The following is a 17,139-nucleotide window of genomic DNA, read 5'->3' as shown; positions in this document are numbered from 1 at the left end:
ACCACCACCACCACCATCATCATCATGCCTGGAGGTTTTTTACGTGGGTGCTGAGGACTGAAATCTCGTCCTCAGGGTTGCATAGCCAGCATTTAATCAACAGAGCTATATCACCCCAGTGCTCTCAAAAGAAAGGAGACTAACTGGGTGCAGCCTGTTGGTTTGCTGTGTTACTACTGAGAGCTAAAATGCCAAGACAGAACAAATGGAAGCCATTGCACAGCCCCCAGCTTATGAAGACTTAGGTCTGCTTCATAGTAGCCTTGAACCTTGTCAGAACTACCAAAGATTTATGTTGACGCTTTTTATCCAAACTATGTAAAAACAGCATCCAATGGCAGACGACAACAACAACAACAGCAAAACCATTTCTGAGGGCAGTTTTGTTGTTGTTAATTTTTTAATGGTTTTTAATAAAAATCGGCCAAATGATAGAATCAAGAAACCTCCCTGAGAGGGTAGGGGTTGGCCTAAGACTTTTAGGACAAACCCAGTCTGCGGAAAAACACTTGTAAAAGACATACTTTAAAAAGGATTAATGTTCAAGAATGGAACATGAAAAATGTTATTTCAAAACAGACATGGCATGTAACCTAGGAGACCAGAGCTTTGGAAGCTATGCTTCCTGACTAAGGTGTCCCATCACATACTTGGTTTGGATTAGAAAAAAAGAACTACTCAGCCACATTACATTTTGCAACGCAAAAAGTAAATTTTAAAAAAGCAACGTTACAAAAAAACTCCGCTGGAGCCAGGGTTCCCTTCCTTTCTTCTTTAATTTCTTTTTTCTATTTTCAGTTGGTTTGTTTTTGTGACAGGGTCTCGTATTGTCAAGGCTGGCCTTGAACCAACTATCTAGGTCAAGGATGAACTTGATCTTCTGATCCTCCTGCCTCCACCTCTCAAATGCTGAGCGTGGCTGCAACCTGTGTTTTTAAAATAAGGAATGAAACCAGGCAGTGGTGGCGCACACCTTTAATCCCAGCACTTGGGAGGCAGAGGCAGGTGGATCTCTGAGTTTGAGGCCAGCCTGGTCTACAGAGCTAATTCCAGGACAGCTACATGAAGAAACCCTGTCTCAAAAAAACAATAAATAAATAAATTTGGTTATGCAGACAAAATCTATGACATACTGACTTCTTATACATCTGGATTTTTATTTCTACACCAATTACTAATAACATTTAGAACATGTGGAAAATTCAACTTTGTTTTAAAAAAAAAAAAGAAATGCAAAATGGCATGACATTGTGTCATCAGTAGTATGAGTATCCATTTACTTCCCTAAACTGTAACGGGACAAATCAAGTTGTTATCCACAAACGGGAGTTACGATGATTAAATATGAATGGCCAATCTTCCCTAGAATTAGAACTATTTAAAGTGAGGCTATAGCTTTGCGAAGAATCAAAGAGGGAAAAACCAAGATCAGAAGATAGCATCTCAAGTTCAGAACAAAGAGAAAATACACATAATAACCACCTCCAGTCATCTCTGCCATAGAATTCCTAGCCAGTGATGTGCAGTAAGAAGAAAAACAGATTCAATTGAGGAAATACAATTGTCACTGTTTGCACACCCTGTGTTTGTCTTCACAGATAACCCAAAATAAACAAAAAGTTTCAAAAATAACAAATAAGACCAAGGTAGCTTATATACAATCAATATATAAAACTAAATTTATCTTATAAAATGACCATTGAAAAGACACGGCTTAGGGGCTGGCAAGATGGCTCGGTGGGCAGAGTGCCTGTTGAGTTAGCAGGAGGACCTGAACTTGCGTCTCAGCACCCATGTAAAAGCTGAAAGTGGATGTTCACATCTGTAACCTCAATACCAGAGGTGGCAGAGACAAAAGATTTCTATGGAATTACCCAACAAGCTAATTGTGGTGATTTGAATAGTAGTCTCAGATATTTGAGTGTTTAAGGGGTTATGTTGGGTTTTACTGCTGTGAAGAGACACCATGACCAAGGCAACTCTTCTAAGGACAACATTTAAGTGGGGCTGGCTTACAGGTTCAGGGGTTCAGTCCACTATCATCATGGCAGGAAGCATGGCGGCTTCCAGGCAGCCACGGTGCTAGAGAAGGAGCTGAGCATCTTGATCCGAGAGCAGTCAGGAGACAACTGTCTCTTCCATACTGGATGCAGCTTGAACACTAGAAGCCCTCAAAGCCAGCTTACACAGTGACACACCTCCCCCGAGAAGGCTACACCTTGTAATAGTGCTGCTTCTTATGGGTCAAGCACATTCAAACCATTACTCTTAGTGAGTGGCATTAGGACATGTAGCCTTGGATGGTGTGGCCTTGTTAGAGGAAGTTGTCACTGGGGTCTGGGCTTTGGGATGGCAGAAGCCCAAGCCAGGCCAGTGTGGCATTCTCTTTCTGCTGCCTGCAGAACCAGATGCGGAACTCTTGACTCCTTCTCCAGCACCATGTCTGCCTGCATTCTGCCATGCTTCCTGCTGTGGTGGTAATGGACTGAACCTGTATAAGTCAGCCACAGTTAAATGTTTTCCTTTATAAGAATTGCCTTGGTCACGGTGTCTCCTGACAGCAGTGAAACTCTAAGACACCAGTCTAGCCAAATCAGTAAACTCTGGGTTCAGTGCGAGATTCTGTATCAAAATCCAAGGTAGTGCCAGGCATGGTGGCACACATTTTTTTAAATACATAAAAATACATAATATTTGGGAATTTCACATCATGAGCCCCAATCACACTCACTTCCCAGTCTTCTCAGATCTACTCCTTACCTTTGTGACCTACCCCAGTAAAGAAGGAGGAGGAGGAGCAGGAGGAGGAGGAGGAGGAGAGGGAGAGGGAGGGAGAGAGAGAAGGAGAAGGAAGAAAGAGGAGGAGGAGGAGGGGGGAGGAGGAGAGGGAGAAGGAGAAGGAGAAGGAAGAAAGAGGAGGAGGAGGGGGGAGGAGGAGGAGGAGGAGGAGGAAAAGAAGAGGAAGAAGATGACAACCAAATTGTGTTGCCCATATACTCACTGGAGAATGCAAACTCCCAATGGCCAGCCCCTTAAAAAACCAAGTCCTTTTCACCCACACCCCTGAGTGGCACACACTTTTAATGCCAGCACTCAGAAGGTAGAGGATAGTTTGAGGCCAGTCTGATCTGCATAGCGAGTTCCAGGACAGCTAGAGCTAAATATATAGAAAGAGACCTTGTCTCAAAAATGCAAAAAACAACATTAAATCCCAGCTAATGGACTATAAAAGGACTCAGTGAATATAGGCTCTTTGGACATATATGTGCGCACACACACACACACACACACACAATTAGACATGTGCACACACAAAAAGAAAATGAAATATGAAAAACAGATTAGTAGTAAAATCAAGAAGAAAATCCTTACAGACATGTTTAACAAAATTAATCATCCAAAGAGTAGTACCCCAGTGAGGGGTAGATTTATCTTCTAAAATTGCACAAAGCTTAGAGAAAAGCCAAGCTTGTAATGTCCTAGTTAGTATTACTATTGCTAGTTAGGGTTACATTGTGACAAACACCATGGCCAAAAACAACTTGGGAGGAATGGGCTTTTTGGCCTACGCTTCCACATCATTGTTTATCATTGAAGGGAGTCAGGCTAGGAACTCAAACAGGTCAGGAACCTGGAGGCAAGAGCTGAGGTCACAGAGGAGCCCTGCTTACTGGCTTATTCTTCATGACGTGCTTATAGAACCCAGGACACCAACCTAGGAGTGTCTCTGCCCACAATAGGCTGGACTGTCCCCAGTGTTACAGTTCTGACGGGAAAGATGTCCCCAGTGCAAATGTTCCAGCTCTTAAGGGAAAGATATCCTGGCATGGGGGAGGTAAGGAATACCATAACATCACACTGCACAACAAGGAGTTTCTTTGGGGTGGAACTTTCCAGGGTGGGGATTGGTGGGATTTCATGACCTGAGCTCGAGTCAGTCCAGGAATTAATTGGTGGGACATCAAGCCCTAGTATTGACAGCATCTCAGGCTTTCTACTTTGCAGGTCAGAGCTTTTTCTCTGTCTGGAAGGGCTGGGCTGGCCAATAGGAGTGGTTGGAATGTTCTGTGGACAGAGTATGATAGTTGGAGGTCTTTGGGGGTGGAGCCTGTTCACTCGGGCGCCTCAAGGGGCTTACACCTCCCTCAACCACTAGTTGAGAAGATACCTACAGGTGTGTCTGCTTACAACCTGATCTTCTCTAGGCATCTTCTCAGTTGAAGCTTCCTCCTCTCAGATGACTCTAGCTTGGGTCAACTTGACAGAAATCTAGCCAGCACAATGAGATCCTTCCGAAAGGCATGAGGCCATACTGACAGAGTTAAGAGCAATGATGTCATGTCTGCCTTTCTCCAAGCTTGCTGTGCCCATCTGTGTTCAGTCACTGTCTGCTGCTGGGTTGTGCTGTAAACTGAAGCTCCCAGAGAAAGCCATACCCATGCAAAAGACTCCACATGGCCGATTGGTTGGTTTGGACGTCACCATGGCAGACAGTCCTAATGTTCAGACCCAGAGCCAAGATTTTCTTGGGTTTTTGTTAGTCTCCTTAATATTCATTTATTGCTAACATCCCTCTCTGATCTAATATCTTCTCAGATATTATGTATGTAAAGCCTTTGGAATATATTAACAGAAGACTAGCGTCCATACCTTCAACCTAAGATATCATCAGATAATAAATATCTGAAGCCTGCCTTGTTGTAACCCGCCCACCGCTGTGCCCACCAATATATTTGGTCAATGTTTTGAATTATGACTTCCTTTTGTTCTGTGACTTTAAATGTTTGTAAGATCACTTTTATGTCAGAACATGTTATTGGAGGCAGCCTGAATTCCTGCTTCTGGGCCATGGTCACTGGCATTGGGCTCAGAATCAACTCTTCCTCTTAAGGAGAAAGGTGGGTCTTGCAGTGGTGGTGTGAAGCCATGTACTAGAGAGATTCAGAATTCTACCGGCGTCCTTCCTCTGTTCACCAGCATGGATGAACCAGCGTGTGTCACAGAACAGACTGTACACATGGGGGTGTGTACTGTATGCACAACAGTAGCATATGTTGGGAGAGGAATTAATGGGAAGGAGCTTTTAATCTTTGTACTCTTCATAAAGAATACAAAGATATCAACTCTGTCCTATTTATAAATGTGTGTCATACTCACAAGAAGGCGATTGTTAGGCTTGGCTAACTGCTGTGAGAAAACAAAAAACAAAATGAACAAACAAAAACTAATCTCAAGGACTGTAGGACAAATGCTTCCCCCTTCCCCTCCCAAATAAAGCGTGTCCCTGGGGGTTATATCCAGCTTCCTCCCTGTGGTGGGGTCTCTCATCCATGGAGCCTCCAGGTTCTCCTGGGGTTGTCCATGTCTGGCAGGGTGGTAATGAATGAGAAAGAGTGGGCAGGGAGGGAGGGAGGGGGAGAGGGGGGGGAGAGAGAGAGAGAGAGAGAGAGAGAGAGAGAGAGAGAGAGAGAGAGAGAGAGAGAGATTATTTAAGGTGGCCAAACAAAGGAGGCTTCAACAAAACAAAGACACACGGGGATGTCAGTATGTATGCATAATAAATTAATCAAAAACGGGTCAAAAAGGAGAGAAAACACAGTTTCCCATCCACTCTACTTTTCTGCTTTCCTGCACGGCTTAGCGAGGTTCCTGAACCTCAGCCGAGTTAATACAAAATGCAGGCTGCAACTGGATGGTTAGCGATGAAACTAGGCAACTCTGGAAGCGCAGTCAGACTCATGCTTTCCCTAGCTGGCGGGAGTTAGCCACTGGCGCAGTCACCACTAACACTTACCACAGCAGGTGGAAACTGAGTTAGTTTATGAGGCTGTATACCAGTAACTCTGCTCTAAGCCTAGGGACCTAAAAGCCTCAGCCCCGCCCAGCACGTGGCCACGCCCACCTCCCTGAAAGCTGGAGGGGCGGTTGCCTAGCAGCAGGTGTTAGAGTCCTTGACAACCTCTCTCAACCTGGACATAGCACCATGCCAGAAAACGCAGTAGTGACCTTGCGCTACGGACCCTACAGCGCAGTGGGCCTGTCTGTGGAGCACCACACCTACCGACTGCAGGGTCTGCAAGGTGGGCCGCCCCGCTGAGCCTTAGCCTCTGGGATGCAGCCTTAGTGCCCTACCTAGACCTTCCCTCCTCAGACCCCAGTCAAGTGCCACCTCCCCAAGGAGGCCTTCCCGGGATGACTTAGCACCTCCCTCTGACTCCCCCTACTTAGGTATATAATCTGTGGGTATCCTAAGTGTTACCGGTCAAAGTACACAAATTTTAGGGAAAAGTAAGCTAATCCCACTTAGGATTTGGGAAGTTTAGGGTGAGGAATAATTGACCTCCGTAAGTCAAGTGGCTGCAGTGACAGGGATTGAACTGTTGAACAGGGTGTGTTCAACACAGGGAGTCATACTTAGAGCCTGACAGACTAGGGCCAAATGCCAAGAGGACACAAAAATCAGTTTGGGCCCAACAATCAGGGATGACTTCCTGGAGGAGATGGTATTTGAAGTTCACACCTGAAAGGTGGGGTAAGCTTTTCACTGTTACAAAGTGTCCCTCTCTCTAAGAAAATAGTTGCCGAGAGGTTTCTGTGGCAAATCCAATGGTGTCTCTGCTTGTAATTATGTCAGCCTGGCATAAGCTAGAGTTGTTTGGGAAGAGAGACTGTCGTTTGAGACGCCGCCTCTACAAGACTGGCTTGTAGGCAAGTCTGTAGTGTATTTTATTAACCAGTTATTGATGTGGGGAGGACCCAGCTCATTTTGAGTGATGCCACTCATGGTCCAGTGGTCCTGGGTTCTATAAGATCTCAGGCTGAGCAAGCCAGTAAGCAGCACCCCTCCATAGCCTCTGCTTCAGGTCCTGACTCTGAGTTCCTACCCTGACTTCCCTCAGTGATGGACAGTCAAGTGGACTATAAGCTTAAAAGACCCTTTCCTCCCCAAGATTCTCTTTGGTCATACTGTCTTATCATAGCACTAGAAACCCTAAGACAGCATTTATATTAGTTTGTTTCAGCCGCCAGCACCAGATGCTACAGGCCCTGTGCCTTGGACAATAGAAATCTATTTCCCTCCATGCTGGAGGCCCTGGCTAGGTAGGGTTATTTCTGGTGTAGCTCCCTTCCCAGCTTGCTGATGGCCACTTTCTCTCTTGCCCTCGGGTACTGAGAAGATGGGTACAGTAGCAAGCCAACTGATATCTCAGGGAGACGTGGGTCCTCTTTTTATATTTTATTACTTATCGTTGACACTTTTATACAACATATTTTGGTCAGATTCACCCCCTCCAGCCCCATCCCCAGCTTCCTAGTCACTCGCTCTCATTCCAGCTAGTCAACTCCTTGATGCCCAAATCCTCTGGGCTGTGAGTCTATCTCTCGGGGCGTGGCAAACCTTGGAGACGCGCCCTTAGGGAAAACAGACTCTTCCTGCCCCAGAAGTTATTAATTGCTAATAAAAAACGCCAAGGCTTGGAGTGGGGCTCCGTGTCCGTCCTTCTTGGCAGGCTGGCATTTGTCTGGCATGAGCTTTGGCATGCCATCACAATTGCTCTGAGTTCTTATGTGCTATATCCAAAGCCAGCTTCACTTTGGGCACCAGCTACCTTTGCTTGCAGGCTATCTGCCCCTCTGTTCCATCGCAATCCCCTGAGACACGGCACTAGAGAGTATGATATTCGTGTCCCATTTAGGTGAGCTCTACTGTCCAGCTTTTACCGTGCTGGGAGCACTCGTTCATTCTACTCAGCTGTAAACTCTGAGTAAACAAAGTGACTGGCCTGGCAGGACACGCCCACTGGTGCAGAAGGGGCACGTTATGTTGTGGGAACAACGGAAGACTTTCTGATTGGATTTAAAGGACACACTACAAGTCAAAAGGTGTACCCAGTACCACTATTGGAACCACGGCACTGTTGGGTAGGTTATAAACTCTGAGGACAGACCTACCACTATTTTTCTGTTAGATGGACAGAGTATTAAACCAAGTTCCAAAGGCTTCTCGATATACCCATAGATGAGTAGAATTCTCAGCTCTCATAAGAGAAGCTTCTTCTTGTAACAGATGGCAACTGGCAGAGACCCACAGCTGGAAAAATGTACAAGGAACCTAATCCTTTTGAACCAGGGGCTACCTATGACTTCATTTAGCCTCAGGCCAGAGTTAGGACTTAACACACAAACTGAGAGAAGTATAATTCAGCCCATAGAGGTGTCGTGCTGCACCAGTAACTAACGATCACAGTATCATAGAACCATCACTTGCAGATTTCCCAGAGTCTTCCGACATCGACATCCACCCCTAGACCTCATGCACTCTAATCAACTTTCCATCCCGGTGCATTTGATATTTAATATGCATGAAATCTGTTACAGGACTGCACTGTGGCCAGGGAAATGGCATTAGCCGAGGCTGTGTACAGAGGCTCTGAAGATGAGGTAACCTAGCTCTGACATGGTCTTTCTGAGCCTCCCTTTCCCTTGGGAGAAGGAAAATGTGAGCCCCTGACTGGTGAGAGTCTAATAAGAAATGCAGACTAGTGAGCCAGGACTTGTTTCAGAGACAGTCGTTAGGAAAGAAGGAGGAGGTGGGTCTTGAACCTTGGAGGAATGGGAAGCAGGCGGGCTGGGCAAGTCGGCACTACAGCCCCGCAAACTCCATCTCTGTCCTGTGGTTCGTGCACAGCCACAGCCCCTACAGCTAGCAGACATCTTCTCCAGACCCCCTGATGCTCTCACGGCCCCGTACATCCTGGAGTTGTGCACCCTTCATCTTTAGCATTCTGCCTGATCGGCCGAGCATCCAGTTAGAAGGAACAAGGCATGAGATGGGGTCATGGTTTTGGGGGCGGTTATTTGTTTTGTTTTGTTTTTTTTGTTTGTTTGTTTTGGTTTAGTTTTTAAAGTCTTAGCATTCCAATCAGCTTTCGGAGGGGAAGAGCAGCCATTTCTGTCAGCTAATTGCATTTAATTACAGAGACGATCGCTGTTTCAGAAAGTTGTTGTGTCCACTCCCTCATCCTTCAATCAGTTCGAGAACATCCGGCCCCAGCTGTGAGCCTTTTAATTGCATAATTTGGATTTCACTTCTGGAAAGAAACTTGAGAAGGACTCGGTGAGGGTCTCCATTAACACAATCACGCTCCCCAGGCGCCTGATGCTGGCCCTAATTGACCTACCTCAGCTAATGCCTCTCTCCAAAGGATGCCCGTGTCTTTCTTTGGCATGTTCGTGCTATTGCATCCTGTTTTGGTGTCTTGATCTTAAACATCTTTGAAGAGGGCACTCAGTGGCTTGTTTAGCTGGAAGTGGTCCAGCTGCTTTGGAAGGGCAGTTCATCAACTAGGGAGGCAAGATGTTAGTCCCTGGGTAAGGATTTCTGGTCTCACCTTCCTCTGCCCATTGCTCCCCCTTCCCCAACGGGAGGTAGCTACTCCTGGGAAGGTGCAACATGGCTTTAAGGACCTAGGCTTTGCATGGTCTGTAGACCCTCCTGGGGAGCTGGCTGGGATCTGAAAGGGACAGGGTGGGAGTCTAGCTGTCACTCTGTTCTGGACTCCTCAGGTTAGCTTTCTAAGGCCTGAGGGGCTCTGAGAGAAGAGGAGTCAAGGACTAGGCAGATGGTCTTGCAAGAGACCTCAGGAGGCAAGCACTTCCCAGCTGCCCCTGACTTGTCCCTGAAAGGCCCCTCTGACTGACACTCAGGTTACACCTGGATTTGGAGTATTTTATAGAGACAGCATTACTCTTCCGGAACAGGGTATAACTGAAAACAGATTTGGTCCACAAAACAAGCCACCCATGGAGTTGAGAGGTGAATGGTAAGGGTTCCCAGGAGCAGACAAGAAGGGATCGTCTCTCCTAGGGGGGTTGCCAGGCACAGGCACCTGACCTCTTTTAGGGCAGCTCTCTTGACCTTCCTGCAGGAACCTGGGGTCAACACAAGCTCCCCGAAACAGCAAAGTCAGAATAATGCACCTTCCCTCGTGGCTATTGGCTACCTGTCTGATTCAAACTCTAGGGACAACTACCTCAGAGTTGGTCACACTAGCAGTCTCAGGACTTCAATGCCTTCCTGTCAGAGAGGAGGTGGCACGGCTGGTATAGAGTGAAGGAAAGAGAGAAGGCAACCCCCTGGAATTCCTGCAGCTCACCCAAATGCCACCACCCGGCACGGAGGGGGACATGGTTTCCTGGGCTGCTACTGGGTTGTCTATTCAAAGAAAGGTCAGATAAATATGTTCCCTGAAACAAAGCCTGTGCACAGGCAGTGGTTAAACTCCAGCATAAATCAGCCAGAAGCCGTGAGCCACCCACAGAACACCCATCTCTTTGAAGTGGCACCTCATTCCTCACGGGGAATCCGGATAAAGTGCAGGGACAGGGGAGAGGCTCTGTCGTCCCTTAGCTGGCAGAGCTGTGCACCATCTGTGGATGACGTCAGTGCTGCTGGTATACTGATGAATCGCTTTCCTTTCTTCATTCAGAGCAGACATAATGCCAGGGACCATTAACGAGCACAGCTAATGCATGGCTGGGGACGGAGGGTGGCACTTGGGTACCTTGCCTAAATAAAGATGGATTCCATTTTTAATGGTCAGTTACAGTGCCTTCTAATTCCTTTGAGGGCATCGTTTGACAGGCTCAAGCACAGTAGATGAGGAGAAACCATGGCCCAATTACTTAGGGCTCTTTTAAGCACCGGTTTAGTGGAGACGTTTTTCTTTTCTGCTGAGCCATTATAATTCGTGAATAATAAAGAAAGAGTGTTCAGATTGCTTAGGGCAGGGCACGTTCAGAAAAGATCAGGCATCCTTCCAAAGACAGCGGGGCTTCGGGAAACGATAAAGAGCTATGATTTTTAAAAGTCATACACAGCATTCAGAAGCCGATCCTACAGAGGAGGGCTTACAAGTAGGTCTGCTCACTCTGATGCTAACACTGGCTTTAAAGTGGGAGAGTTGGGGGTGGAGTGGGGGGGTAAACATTCCCTGCTTTGTTGCCATTAACACCCTAGCCCTTGTCGCCAGGTCCTCTGTAAATGTTGGCAGCTGTTATTAGATGCGTTATCGAGCAAGGGTGGGCACAGCTTACTTTACAAATCAGCCACCTGCAGATACCTTACAAACCTGGACAGCCATCAAAATGCACCCCAAGGACTTCCTCAAAATACCATTCCCTCGGCAAAAAGGACCAACAGCCTGCAGCTGTGGCCTCAGCTCAGCTCTGGTTCCACTGAAGCCTTCACCCACTTGCCTCTCTGAAGCCAGAGAAGCACTAGTTCAGTAGTTCACCAAGCCTCTCTGTTCCTTTCTGATCCTGCTTTCTTACTTCCCTCTCCTTCCTCTCTCTCCTTCCTCCACCCTTCCTCCCCCCAGCCCCCACCGCTTTCTTATTTTGTACTTGGTAGCAGAATCTTGTTGAGTAGCCTAGGATGGCCTCAAACTCATGATCCTCCTGCCTCAGCCTCTTGAATGCAGAGGCTGATCACAGGTATTGACATGCTGACTGACTGCCAGTCTTCCTTTTCTTTTGTCCTCCCCCCTTCAGAGCCCTATGTAGCCCAAGATGGCTTGAACTGCTAATTTGCCACCCTTGCTCTCTAAGGGCCAGGATTACAGATGTACACCGGTTCCTTGTTCCTCTGTCTTTCTTTAGGACACCTCCCCCCCCCCCGAAACAGCATAATCTAAAAGATTTTCAGATTACAAATGTAAAGCAGACTGGAGATTCTGTAAAAATCTTAGACATTATAGAAAAGGCCAGCATTTTAAAAACCAGCCTCACTCTACCTTATGTCCCTCTTTAGTCATCTGCCCTTTCAAGCGGAGAGAGATCATGGTGTGCAGGGGACACAGGAGAGGCTCTACACCTGCCTAGTGCTGTGCTCACCCACCCAGGCCTCCACCTCCCACGTCAGGTGCCAGATGTGCTACAATGTCTCGAGCCACTGCAGTTTCTGATCGCTTCCTTTTCTTTTTCCCCACCAAGTATGTTGCAGAAAACATTGCTAGTCTGCCACCTGTGTTACCTGCGGGGGTGAGAATGGGGGGTGGGGGGTATTTGCCTTAAAGAAGGCACCTAGAAATGAGACATTTGGTTTCTGTTGTGTGGGTTACATTTTACAGACACTCCCAAGTTGCCCTCCAAGCTCACTGCCCAATTTGTCTTTCAACTAGAATAAGAATGTTCATTATCTAATCCTTTCACAACCCACAACTGTAAACGTATGTCTCTCCGGAGATAGCTGGAACTCAACAGTTGGCGGTCTGTTTCTTCTGAAATCCAGTCCCAGAATTCTGCACTACCATTCCCTCGCCAAAAAGGACCAGCAACCTGCACCTGTGGCCTCAGCTCAGCTCTGGCTCCGCTGAGGCTTTCACCCACTTGCCTTTCTGAAGCCAGAGAAGCACTTCTGAATTCTGGTCCCTAGTACTTGGTCCTCAGGCCACACCTCTGCCCGATGCCTGGCTCTCTCTTCCTCCAGTCTCCTTTCAGCCATGTTTCTGATGAATAGCTACGTCCTCAAATTTGATACATTCTTTCCTGGAATGTGCAGGAAGCAACATTATCAGGAAACCCCACTCTCAGGGTCATCTAAGCAGTGAGCCATGACTAGGGGAGAGGAAAGCCTTCAATAGAGTTACCAGTAAGCTGAGCAGGGAGCTCCAGGGATGCAGCTCTTGTGAGTCATTGCCCACCGAAGACTGGCTTTTCCTGTGATGCAGCCATCTTTAAGTCACTCCCGCTTCTGTAAGTGGGCAATTCCAGTAAGCCCACTGGCTTACCGGGTTAGACATGGGTGGAATTGTTTCTCCAGTCTGCTGTCAGTTAGTGCCCCATCTGGGGTGAATAGAAAGTGATCATATCTTCCCAGAAAAAGTCTTACAACTCTGTGCCAGACACAGTCCTAGGCACTGGGACCCAGTAGGGAACAGGACAGATAGGAATCTCTGAAGAGTTTATCCAAGTGCGAGTGAGGTGAGGAGGTAAGGCCAGTGAGCGGGTAAAGGCGTTTGCTGGCAAGTTTAGCAGCCTTAGTTTGATACCCTCATGGTGGAAGGAGAAAACTGACTCCTGCCATTTATCCCTTGAACTGCACACATAAGTGTCAGCATGCATACACACACACGCACGCACGCACGCACGCACGCACACACACACAGGAATGAACGCACAAATGAACATGTACACAAACGAGACTCCAGAAGGTCTTGTCCATGAGGGTGACTTTTGGGGCTGATTACTTGAAGGCTGAGGGAGGAAAGGGAAGATCATGAGGAAAAAGCATCCCAGGCATAAGCTCCTGGGATGCCCAGAGAGTTTCATGGTCAGTGAGGGTGTGAATGTGGCTGGAGTGGAAGTGTAAGTAGGTCAAGGAGGTCAGGAGGAGCCGGGCGGCCTTGGAAGTTATTTGGTGTCTATCCTGAGTAAGCTGGGAGTCACCAGAGTTATCCAGGAATAAAGCCATATTCTGACCCTGCTCTGGTTCTGAAAACAGACTATAAAGAGACCATGATGGTTACTGGGAGCTCACACGGGAAGCCATGGCAGAACACAGAGGAGGAGGAGAGGGAGGAAGAGGAGGAGGAAAAGGATGATGAGGACGACCAAACAGAAATGGTGGAGGAGGGAGGTTGACAGGGCTCAGAAGGATTGAATTACCAGCATGCACTGAGGACTAAGACTCTGAGATAGACTGACAGGCTGAGTAGTAGGTGTAACGGAAGAGGAGGAGGAGGAAGAAGAGGAGGAAGAGGAATGAAAATGGGTGCAAGGTTCTGGCCAAACCGACAGCAGAAAGGGAGAGGCCAGGATCTGAGACGGGGAGAAGGGAGGCAATGAATGTCATCGGTGTCCAGGTCTTGTTGGACTTGTCCCTGCCTTCATTTCTTCTAAATCCTAGAGCATGGTTTCTACATGCTGGTTTGGTGTCTCTTGATAATTCAACGTCCTCCATTTCTCTTCTTCAATTTCTCCCTTCAGAATTGGACCTTAAGGTACAAATCATCGCATTTATTTATTTATTTATAGTTTTTCAAGACGGGGCTTCTCTGTGTAGCACTGGATGTCCTGGGATTAGTTCTGTAGACCAGGTTGGCCTCAAACTCAGAGATCTGTTGGCCTCTGTCTTCCAAATGGTGGGACTAAGTCTAACTCGTGGTTCCTCACTTAGGCACCTTTGCCGACTTTTTGATGTCAAGGGCAAAATGGACCCAATTCCTTTGTTATCTACCGTCCTCTACCAGACCAAACTGCTTCCCACTCCTCAAATGCCCCAAGGCTACCACCCAGCTAGCTAAGTCCCTATTTTTCCATATGTATTTACGTATTGTGTGTATGTGCATGCGTGTACATTCCCACACCTGTGTACATCATGACTCACAGGTGAACACGAGAGGACAATTGCCAGAGTTGGTTCTCTCCCTCTGCCACGTGGGTTTCTGGGATTGAATTCAGGCTGTAAGTCCCGGGCACAAGCACCCTTACCCAGTGAGGCATCTCAGCAGCCTATAGCTTTGAATTTCCAAGTTAAACTCTCACTATATACACATGGCTCTGTCATCCTTTTGTCATCAGACTTGTAAACTGTTTACAGAATTTTGGTATTATAGAAAGAACGTCATGTTGCAAAAATCTGCCTGTATTTCTGATTTTTTTTTTCTTATGGGATTTCTTAAGTGGAATGTTCTTAAAACATGTTTTTTGAAGGTTTTTGCTTCCACTATAAATTGCCCTCTGGAAAGGCAACCAAACTATATTTCCATCCGTGGGAAAAGAAGTTGCTGGATGCTGGGTCACCTCAATACTCTCTCCATGGTGCTGAGCTGTGGGACGCTTGGTGGCCACCTCCAAGAGAGACTAATTCCTAACAGTTCCTCCAGGTCGGAGGAAATTCATAAGCAAGATCCATGTCACTTGGGTGTCTGTCTTTGCTTTCCCGAGACTTTAGGGACAGAAGGAGGCCTGGGACCAGCTAAGTGCCCAACAGGTGGTTAGCTTATGACCAAGAACAACCAGGGAGGAGACAAGCTTCTGACATCTGTGAGGACACGGACATAGGCTAACGTGGACTCTATCCACTTGTCACCCATGCCCCTTGTTACTTTTCAGCCGTGTTGGCCAAAGACGGCCATGAGATCATCCTGCAGGAGATAGAAGACTGGAATCTGGTGGAGCTCGTGGTGAACGAGGAGACAGTCTTTCAATGTGACATCCAAGACCTGGAGTTTGGTAAGGCTGTGGGAGGCCTCTGCCCAGCCCTCAGCATTTCCCGAGCAGTCCCTCCCTTTCCAGTGGAAATATATATACACACCCACACATACCAAACACACTACACACACCATGTACATGAACAACACACACACACACACATAAGCAACATATTGACACACACAGAAAAACACACAAATACACATGCACAACAAACACATCACAAACACATACCAGATACACACATACACCACACACACACATACACACCCTGACACATACACACCACACATAAACACTACATCGCGCACACACACACACACACACACACACACACACACACACACACACATGAGTGCAGCGTTGTGCTGCCCAGTTTCTTCCCCAAACATTGCAGACAGAAGAGGAAAGAAAGCAGAGCCGAGCCCAGCCTTTAAATGCAACCGGAAGAAAATAGGCTTTGTGTTTGGTTTCCTTTTTTCCACCTTAATAATGTATGTCTTATTATTTTCTTTCAACATGCTTTTTGTTCTATCTGTTACTTTATCTAGATTTCAGAGACAATTAGAGTCAGTAAACCCACAGGATGTGGCACGATCGGATATATTCTGCACATCTCTTTGGCCTGGGGAATTTCTGGCCCCATAGACTGGCACCATATCTGCCTCCCCGTGCCTCAGAGCAAGGGCTTCCACACTCCCCACACTGCTAGAGGCTACTCGACGGTTTGCACGCCTGTAGCCTTCAAATACACTCCCGGTGAAAGCTCAAGGCATATTTAATATTGCATCAGTCTGTACATAAAGCTGGCCAAAAGGTGTTACCGATTTTTCTAGGGGGTGATGGCCAACTAGACCCGCTGTGTGAAGAGGCCAGGATCGCCGTGCTAGACGCCTTCTGATCCGGGGGAGCGGACGGAACGCCAGCGATGTCCTCCAGTCTACAGCACCAGCAAAAGATGCTCAGTGGGCACGTAGACGCTGGGCTCTACCAGTTAGAACAAGGCAAGGCCACCTGTCCAGTAGCCTGTCGCGTTTGTGTTTCTTATCTGGCTACATAGGCACCCACAAAAACAATAAAAACTCCTCCCTGGCAGCGTCTCTCAGTCTCCTCCCATAGGGAGAGCCCTCCAATATCAGGTGCACTGGATCTGAAGGAAATAAGAAAATGCAATCTAATAACAGAGCGCCATCCCCTAATAAAGCACCATCGCCAGAAGCATTAGACATTCTATTCTGAATCCGCCATGAACCAGGAACAGGTGAAATTAAAGAGTTTCCGAGTAGGGGCGGAATGAGGGCTCTGGACCAAACCAGTGTAAATGTAGAATTCAGAAACCTGACCGCCTGTATGGGTTTATTTCTTGCTCTTGCTGGAATACATTTTTAACTGCTAGAATAAAATTATGTGAAGTCAAATCTTCACTTGTCCCTGTTGCAAACAAGGAAAGCGTCTGCTTTCTTTTGTGTTAGCCAGTACAGCAGGGTGCTCCAAAGGAGGCAGGAGACAATCTGGGGCAGACGGGAGGGGCTCTCGGGCTCTCGGGTGGAGAACACAACCTCATAGAAAGGAGTTTTAGTGACAGGCAAGGTTAAAAAAAAGAATCAGTTGTGTGGAAATGATGTGTGTTTGCTTTCTAAGTCCTATGCTCTCTCTGTACACATAAGAATATATATTTATGTATGTATATATCTTATATAGACTATTTAATATCTGATGTTAATATGTAATATCTAATATGTAATAATATAGAGTATATATACACACACACATACATACATATATATTCTTCATGATAAAAGCAAGGAGAGGAACAGACACCACTGTATGATGTTACACATGAGGCTATTTGAAGACCACTCACCTTTTAGAAGTTCCCAGCGGAAGTCAGGAGACTATGCAGGAAAAAGGCACTTTCGTGAC

The 17,139-nt window shown here is 46.9% G+C and overlaps 1 protein-coding gene across 1 annotated transcript; it reads left to right on the top strand.

The window, feature by feature from the left end:
* Positions 1-5,944: 5,944 nt before the first annotated feature.
* On the top strand, positions 5,945-16,614 carry C16h10orf53 (similar to human chromosome 10 open reading frame 53). The gene is made up of 3 exons (NM_001109431.1): positions 5,945-6,080; positions 15,118-15,237; positions 16,053-16,614. Exons 1-3 carry the CDS (start codon positions 5,984-5,986, stop codon positions 16,115-16,117), a joined length of 282 nt encoding a protein of 93 aa, NP_001102901.1. The 5' UTR covers positions 5,945-5,983; the 3' UTR covers positions 16,118-16,614.
* Positions 16,615-17,139: the final 525 nt, after the last annotated feature.

The sequence above is a fragment of the Rattus norvegicus genome, chromosome 16, assembly GCF_036323735.1.
Source record: "Rattus norvegicus strain BN/NHsdMcwi chromosome 16, GRCr8, whole genome shotgun sequence".
Classification (NCBI taxonomy): domain Eukaryota; kingdom Metazoa; phylum Chordata; class Mammalia; order Rodentia; family Muridae; genus Rattus; species Rattus norvegicus.
Note: the sequence above shows the minus strand (reverse complement) of the source record. Positions and strands in the feature narration are given on the sequence as shown.